Source organism: Crocuta crocuta, unplaced genomic scaffold, assembly GCF_008692635.1.
Source record: "Crocuta crocuta isolate KB4526 unplaced genomic scaffold, BGI_CrCroc_1.0 scaffold143, whole genome shotgun sequence".
Classification (NCBI taxonomy): Eukaryota; Metazoa; Chordata; class Mammalia; order Carnivora; family Hyaenidae; genus Crocuta; species Crocuta crocuta.
The window spans coordinates 2169222-2177820 of NW_027529175.1; the positions used below are offsets into that span (position 1 = coordinate 2169222).

The following is an 8599-nucleotide window of genomic DNA, read 5'->3' on the forward strand; positions in this document are numbered from 1 at the left end:
GTCTTCAGGATCATTAAGAGGAAGATCTGTTCTCAGGTGCGGATTTGGGCAAAATCTGTCCCAGCAGAAGCGGGTCTGCCTTGGGATGCACGGGAGTTCCTGCAAAGCGCAGACACTGTATGTCTCCACTGACACGGTACCCAGAACAGTCAAACCCACAGAGACAGAGAGTACAGCGGAGGTTTCCAGGGCCTGGAGGAGCGGGGAAGGGGAAGTCAATGCTTGACAGGGACAGAGTTTCAGTCTGGGAAGATGAAGTTTGGTGACGGTCGCACAATGATGTGAATGTACTTGATGCCACTGAACTGTGCACTAAAAATAGTTCAAACAGTAAATTTTATGTTATATGTACTTTATCACAACTTAAAAAAAAAAAAAAAAGAAAGAAAGAAAACAGAACAAAGCAGATAGTAGCATGAAGTCAGGCTGCTCCGGAACCCCCCCGGTGGGGGCACGACAAAAGAGGCTTCCCCAGGGAGGCCGCCGGGTCCAGTGGGCTTGCGGGGACACGGAGAACACGGACTGGTGCCAGGTAAACACACCCCAAGTGACAAGAGAGGAGGCTGGACAATTGGGGCCAGCTTCACAAATCACAAAGGCTGACATCTTGTGAGCACTCACTGTGGAGAGGGAGAGCAATCTGGCCTGCAGGGGTGGGGGTGGGGGGTCGGCGGAAGCAGCAGAAGGCAGTGAGAAAATGAGGAGTCTTCCGGGGCGCCTGGGTGGCTCAGTGGGTTTTGCGTCTGACTTCAGCTCAGGTCACAATCTCACGGTTTGTGGGTTTCATTCCCAAGTCGGGCTCTGCACTGGCAGTGAGGAGCCTGCTTGGGATTCTTCTCTCCCTCTCTCTCTCTCCCCCCCTCCCCCGCTCAGAATAAATTAAAAAAAAAAAAAGAGTCCTCAAAGCAAAGGCTGAGGCCTCCTTCAGCACACTGGGCCACAGCCGTGGCCACGGGGTGGGAGGCAGCAGAAACGGGGTCGGGGTCGAGGACCAGCCTTGAAGCATGGCAACCAATCCCCTCGACAAAATAATGCCGCCACCCTGCACGATGCCTGGCAGACCACAGGAAGCTTTAGATCTGCAAGTGTCAACCCCTTTTACAGATGAGGAAACCCAGGCCAAGAGAGGTGGAGAGTTACCTGCTCAAGGTCTGCATGGGGGGGAGGGGGGTAAGTCAGAGCCAGAATTCAAATCCAGGTCCATGTGACATGCCAAGGCGGGTGCCCTACGCCTCACACCTCATTCCCAAAGAAACAGGGGGGCCAGGGTGAACTGGGGGCGGGGGATAATGAAAACCCAAAATGGAAATCTTACACTAAGAGGCAGAGACAACCAAGGAACAGAATTTCCTCTGTTTTAACTTTTTTTCTCCCAGTTTTCCTTCAAGTTCTGGTGGCTCTTCCCACCTGGACAACCAGCTAAAGGCAGCGCCTGGGCGCAGCTTGAGGGCATCCTTCTCTGTAAACGGAGGCCCTACGGTCTTGTTTTCATATCCACGTCTATTTTCAGCTAAATGCTCCTGGTCCTGCAAACGCAGCCCGCTTCGCAGGGCCGTCCACTGGGCACGCTAACGTCTCCATGAATTAATGAAGTCTCTGGATTCCAGACACCACAAGGCGGCCTCATGGCACGTTCTGTGCCGAGGCCGACCAGGATGGGCTCCTCAGACACGGCCTGGTGGGAGCATCACCGGCCCCGCGCTCTGCCCCAGAGGCTGTGATCTGGCAGGTCCGAGGCCTCGCTGCCCCAGGCCTCACTGCCCGAAGCCACCGCTCAGATTCACCCCAAACTACCTCAGCGGCTCCCTTGCCCACTGCTCCTGATTCAGTGGGGTGCAGGGAGGAGAGTGAAGATCGCCCCACTCCCTCCTCCTCCCCTAGAGCTGGAGCCAAGGTGACCCTCCCTGCACACCTCCAGGTCTGGCACCCCCCCTCCCCGCCCAGGGTGCCGCGCCCCTTTGCCGTGTGACTGCAGCTCCTCCCGCAAGGGGCGGCGGCTCTTTCCCCATCCCCGGTGCCTGCCTCCGCAACGTGCCCTGCTCTGGCCAATGGGATAGAAGCAGATGCTGCACAGGGGCGGGGGAGGGGGGGCTCCAGCTGCCCTGGGGTGCCCAGTGTCCCCTAAGCAAAAAGGAGACCGCGGGCGGCAGAGATGAGCCGTCCCTCCCCACGAGCTACTGTGCCAGCCGCCAGACACACGTGGCCGCCCCCACACCCTACAGGCGGCCCTGACCAAGCCAGTCCAGAAGAGCCAAGGTCCTTTGCACATACTCAGTAGATTCATCACATCAGTCCTGTAATAGAATATCTACTGTTAACTGCATTCTATAGGCAAAGAAACAGAGGCACAGAGAGGTTACATATTCTGCACAGGATACACAGCAAGTTAAGTGGCAGAGACGGAATTTGAATCCAGAGGCCACGCTTAATCATTTTGTCCACAGTGCGCCTCAAAGTCCCCCACCCTCAACCAGCCTCCTCCCCAGGAAACAGGTGCACTCCCCTCTGCTCTCCACACTTTTATTTTATTTTTTAAGGAGCTTTTTAAAAATGTTCTTTATTTAAAATAAGTAAAATAAATAAATTTTGCTTTTTTTAATGTTTATTTTTGAGAGACAGAGAAACAGAGAGTGAGCAAGCATGAGCAGGGGAGGGGCAGAGAGGGAGACACAGAATTGGAAGCAGGCTTCAGGCTCTGAGCCATCAACATAGGACCGGATGCTAGGCTCGAACTCACCACCCAGGTGGCCCTATTTATTTCTGAGAGAGAGAGAGCGCGCCCGTGGGCACACGCAAGTGAGAAAGGGGCAGACAGAGAGAGAGAGGGAGATAGAGTGTGGAGCCCTGAGCGGGCCTCTAGCTCACCTGACGTGCGGCTCGAACTCACCTGAGTCAAGGTTGGATGCTTAACTGACCTGAGCCACCAGGTGCCCCTGGAGAGTTAATTTTTAAGTAATTTCTAAGCCCAACACGGGCCTCAAACTAACGACCCTGAGATCAAAAGTTGCACAGTCTACCGACAGAACCAGTCAGATACCTCCGCTCGCCACACTTTTAACCCAGCAACGACCACTCCAAGGGCCTTCGTCTGGCTGGCCACCCCCAACCAGGCCGAGCAGCCGGACGGCCAGGCCGAGCAGCGCTCAGTAACAAACGAGACCAAAGGGGGCACAGCCACGCGGCCACAGTCTCAGAGCCAGAGAGTCAGCTGGTGCACCGTTCCTTACAGGTAAGGAAACCAAGGCCCAGACAGGGGAAGATTCTGCCCCCTGTCACCCAGTCGATTCCTGGCAGAGTCAGGACTAGGCCTCGGGTCCCCCAATCCCTAGACCAGGACTCACTCCCACAGCCAAAACCAAACCCCAAGAAACCCAACACCAAGGAGGAAAGGGCACCCACCTTTGGTGTGTGATGCGCCGTCCCCTGGGAACACGTAGGCATCCTCCAGCTTGGTGATGTCGAACAAGCAGATGCAGAGCCCCACGTTGTACACGACCTGTGTGCATCCGCGTACGTGTACACACACACACACGCAGTGACCCAGAGGCCCAGCCCCCCAGCATTCTCTCCTGAGACCCTCACCCCCCGGGGCAGGTATGATTATCCCCTTCTACAGCTAGAAAGGAGTCGGGGCACTGTCTGAAGCAACCACGGGTAAGGAGCCTCGGAAGCACGTGGAACTCTGGAAAGATCAGGGCCTTTGGTGACAAGGCAGATCAAGGTTACAGTGACAGTTCCATCACCCACTCTGTGACCTCCAAGGTCACTTCTCCGAGCCTCAGTTTCCCAAAAATGAACCTACCAGGCTGCAGGCTCATTAAATAAAGAGACCTCATGGATGGGAAGCCCCTGAGCCAGTGCCTGGCTCACATGCTGGAAGTAGTTAACAGTCAACCACGGATCACAATATTGCCAGGAGGGGACCCTGGGCAAGCCTACGCTTCCCAAAGTCTCTGGGTCCATGCTAGAGCTCAGAGTACGCGTCAGAGTCCTGGCTAGTCCCCATTCTGCTCACAAAGTATCAGACATACACCGGTGGCCACAGGGACTGAGGCTACAGAGTGACAGAGGGCCAGGGCCCTGAGACAGGGCAGAGAGCCTCCCACGCCCCCATGCCCACCCCATAGGGCTCCAAACCACTGGCCCACCTGGTGTCAGCTTATCTGCCACCAGCGTCATCACCTCCCAATTAGAGACCTTGAAGGACTGTTCAAGGATAACCAACAAGCTCAGAGGGCGAGTCCCGGCCAGACCTCACCACGACGCACAGAGTCCGGCCGGCTTTGGCAGCACGAGATCTGTGCCCTTGGCTGCACCATGGACCTCTTCTGTGCAGCTTCCTCTCAAATGACTCAAACGCAGAAGACCTATGTCACCAGGTCACTGAAGGACTTGTACCCCAAAGGGACTACATTCCCTTCTTGGACTTTTCACCCCTTCTCTCTCCATGATGCTCACACTTCATCCCTCCACAGACCCACTTACCTTCTACCTCACAAAGTAACCAGAAGCCATCCACTAAGGACTTCATCAGTTCTCTCCACCAACAGCTCACTAGATCTGTACACCTCCCTTCCGTGACCTCAGCCTCTGGTGGCAGGGACTGGCCTCCTGTCTAAAGCCAGCCAACCTTCCTCTTGCTGGCTCCTTCTCAGCCTATCACCTGCTACTGTTCTAGGGATGAAGACCAATACCGCCATGATGTCCCTCAGGCCCTGTGTGGCTTGGCTCCTGCCACCTTTCCAGGTTGCTCTCTCCCTCTGCCTAGGCCACACCAGGCTCCTCCATGTTATGATGGGTTAAATACTCCCTCCTGCCACAGGGCCTTTGCACATGCTGATTCCTTTGCCTGCCCAGACTTCTTCCATCCTCAAAAATAAATCCCCTAGTCAGTTCCTCTTCTCACCATCAGATCTCAGCTCAAACCCAAGTGCCACATCCCTAGCAAAGCCTCTTTTGCCTCTCATTGTACGCAGAGTTCTCCTTCATTCCGCAGGCTCGTGAATGCCTGTCCTTCACAGCGTCTACCTCAACCTGTCATCACGTACTCAACTGTGGGACCCTCTCATTCAGGTCTGCTGTTCCCACCACACGACAGAGCAGAACCTCATCTGCCTCATTCATACAATCAACAGGCAATCATGGAACACCTACTGTGTGCCAGGCTCTGGCTAAGTATGTGGGATCCCGTGAGGGAAAAGACAAAGGTCCCTGCCCTCATGGAGACGAGAAGAAAAGCGGTAACCAAGTAAATAAATATGAAAACAGTGCTGGTAAGTGCTAAGAAGGAAAGAGTGACAATGACATGGAGTAACTGAGGGAGGCTTACTACAGAAAAGGCAGTGGGAAGGCCCCGCACTCGCTGGCACTAAGGCGTGCGGGGCTGGCACATAAAAGGCGCACAAATCATTTTCTGCAGGAATGAATGGATAAACCTCCTGACAGTGAACTCTAAACCACTGTCCATCCTCACAAAAACAACCATGGTCAGCCACTGTGCTTTCCATTTTACAAATGGAAACTGAGGCCCAGAGGGGGGTAAGTGATCTGCCCAAGATTGCAAAGTAATTTGGCAGTGTAGAATCCAGCACTTCCCAGTTACAACGGCCCTTTTCAAACCCAGTTCCCCTTTTTGATTCCCTCTCACATCCCATGCGCAGGTGGATTACCCCCATCCCATGCACAGGCGTAGAAACCGAGTTCTGAGACGTTAAGCTACCCGCCCAAGGCCAAGGTTTGGCATGACCAAGTCCAGGCCTGCAGCGGGCGGGTGGGCAGTGCTGGGCCCTCCGGTGCCAAGGCCTGTCCACGACCCCGTGGGTCCAATACCTTGTTGGCCAACTTTTTGTTCAGCTCTTCGGCAATGGAGTCGTTGAGCTTTCTCTCAAACTGCCACGGGGGGATCCGCACGGTGTCCACCATCTCCACCAGGACGAACATCCCGGCCCGCGCGGGGCCCTGGGAATGGGAGCGCCAGGCACGCACCGGGGTGTGGGGCGGTGGGCCTTCCTGAACCCCCTCGGTCCCGTCCCAAATGCTGAGACTCTCCGCCACCACCCCCGTCAACCCAGGCCGGTAGTGGGGCGACGCGCCAGGGCCCCAAGTAGCCCGTGTGGGGCGCGCTCAGCCTCTGCAGAGAGGAAGCTGAGGCTCAGCGGGAGGCACCCTCGCTCCGGTGGCAGGGTGCGAGCGCCGCCGCACGACCCTACCAAGTCCCCACGAACCACGAGCCACGAGCCACCGCCACGCACCGCGCTTCCACGCGCCGCCGACTTTGGGAGAGACTCCGAATCCCCTCGCTTCCGGAGAACAGACCAATAAGAAGCTTTTGCCCGCCCCGCGACGTGACGTAAGGTGGGGCGGGGCCTCCCCGTCTGCCCGTCAATCCTCTGACCGCGCACGCCGGTTGCTAGGCGACCTCGGCGCGCTCCAGACTTCTCTCACCTGGTCTGTGTAGTACTCTCTCCTTGCGGGTTTCAGGCCTAGCTCTGAGCCGCCGCTGCAGCCGGAGGGGTCCTCTCAAGAGCCAGCACCCTATGCTTAAGCCCTTGAATACCCTGGAGGCAGGAGAATTAACTGGAAAGTGGGCAGGCGGGGCCTTTCTGGGGTGATAGAAATGTTCCAGATCTTCTAAGGGGGTGGTTTACACAGGTGTACACAATTGTCAAAACTCATTGAACTCAACAGTTAAGATCTTTGCATGTAATTATAGGCAGATTGCATCTCAACTGAAAAGTGGTCATAGATTGGGGCCAAAAAACCACGTCCGTAGCTTCCCACTGAACTAATAAAGTCCAAAACCTTGAGGTGTCTGGCTGGCTCAGTGGTTGGAGCATTGGGCTCTTGAACTCTAGATCCTGAGTTCAAGCCCCACCTGGAGTATTAGAGGTTACTTTATTTAAAAAAAAACAAACAACTTCATTTTTAATGTTTATTTATTTTTGAGAAAGAGAGTATGAGCAGGGGAGAGGCAGAGAGAGAAGGAGACACAGAATCGAAAGTAAGCTCCATGCTCCGAGCTGTCAGCACAGAGCCCCGTGCGGGGCTCGAACTCACGAATCGTGAAATCATGACCCGAGCTGAAGTTGGACGCTTAACCGACTGAGCCACCCAGGTGCCCCTAGAGATNCTCAGAGCCTGGAGCCTGCTTCAGATTCTGTGTCTCCTTCTCTCTCTGACCCTGTCCTGCTCATGCTGCCTCTCTCTCTCTCTCAGAAATAAATTAAAAAACATTAAAAAAAAAGTCCAAAATCTTCATCGTACCTCGCAAGACCCTGCAGGATCTTGCCACACCCACACCTCCAGCCCCATTTTGTTCTCTCAGCTGCCAAGGGTGCCATCCTCACTCATCCGCATGTGATAGGTAACATGGACTTGGGCTGAGACAATTCAGTAGCTTGGCCAAGATCATGGGCTGCTAGGTGGTTGAAAAGGGCCCATCTAAACCTCCACACTGCCTCTCAAAGTTGATGGACTGTGGAAATATACTGTGGTGCGTTTAAACCAAATAAAAAATTGAGAACTTAAAAAAAGCCTTGGGGGTAGATGACAGGCACTCAGAAATGCATGGGGCTTCGATTTGCTGATTTTACACGTGTAGAGATATCTGTATGAGGCCGGCTGCTGTGATACTTAATTTGGCCTTCTCTGCATTCATATTTTTATTTTTAGGTCTGTCTGCCTCTCCGAGGATTTGAGCTACTTGAAGACAGTGGGGAAATGCTACTTCAGCTCTTTATTCCCACAATCCCCTAATATCATTTCTAGGAGGTATTCAGGAAAAGTAATCAGGAGATGATATTAAGTCTTTTTCTCTCTCTCTCAAACCTCCCTCTTCATTCCATTCCCACTGCTACTGCTCTGGGTCAGGCCCTTCCATTGCTCCCCTGGAGCTTAGCCACACACCCCAGCTCCTAGCCTCAGTCTCTCCTGCAAGTGACCTCCACACTGTACAAACGCCCTCCCTTCATGACTATCTTCTGCCCACAGAGAAAGGTCTGGACTGAACCCACCCTTTCTTTCCCGTCTCACTTCCCTTCTGTTCTCCAAGCACTGGGATGGAGCAAGTTCTTTTACAGTCCTGCCTCAAACATTTCTTTACCTAGAAAACTCCTACTCATCCATCAGAACCCAAATGCAATGCCTGTTTCATTCATACATTCACTTAACATACTGTGTGCCCAGCTTTGGAGATCCAGTGGGGAAGAAGAACTGGGGCCCAGGTCCAGCTTCAGCAACGAGGGATTGCAGGGAAGAGAGAGAAAGAGAGAGAGAGAATTTGATGCTTTCAGGGAATCAAAAGTATTTCAACTGATTTATAGGGAGATACAAACCAGTGAGATTGGAGAACTGAGCAGGGTCCAGATCACAAGGGCCTTGTCATTATAATATTCATTAACGTTTAATCCTTACAACAGCCATATAAAGTAGGGGCTATTATTCTCATTATCTGATTTATCCCATTGTCATTTATCATTCTCATTTATCGTATATCTCATTTTGCCTCCTCGAAGGCAGAGAGAGGTTAAGTAGGTCGTTCAAGATCACAAAGGTTATTAAGCGGCAGAGTTGGGACTCAGGCTCCAGAGCCCATGACCCT

The 8599-nt window shown here is 53.6% G+C and overlaps 1 protein-coding gene across 1 annotated transcript in view; it reads right to left on the reverse strand.

Annotated features, from left to right (window-relative positions):
• POLR3H (RNA polymerase III subunit H) overlaps positions 1 to 6273 on the reverse strand; it is an 11694-nt gene extending 5421 nt beyond the window's left edge. The window contains exons 1-2 of the mRNA XM_077757950.1: positions 5830 to 6273; positions 3400 to 3496 (exon numbers count right to left, since the gene is read on the reverse strand). Coding sequence (XP_077614076.1) covers positions 3400 to 3496; positions 5830 to 5940 — 208 coding nt within the window. The 5' untranslated portion in view covers positions 5941 to 6273. The remainder of the gene's footprint in view (positions 1 to 3399; positions 3497 to 5829) is intronic.
• Positions 6274 to 8599: the final 2326 nt, after the last annotated feature.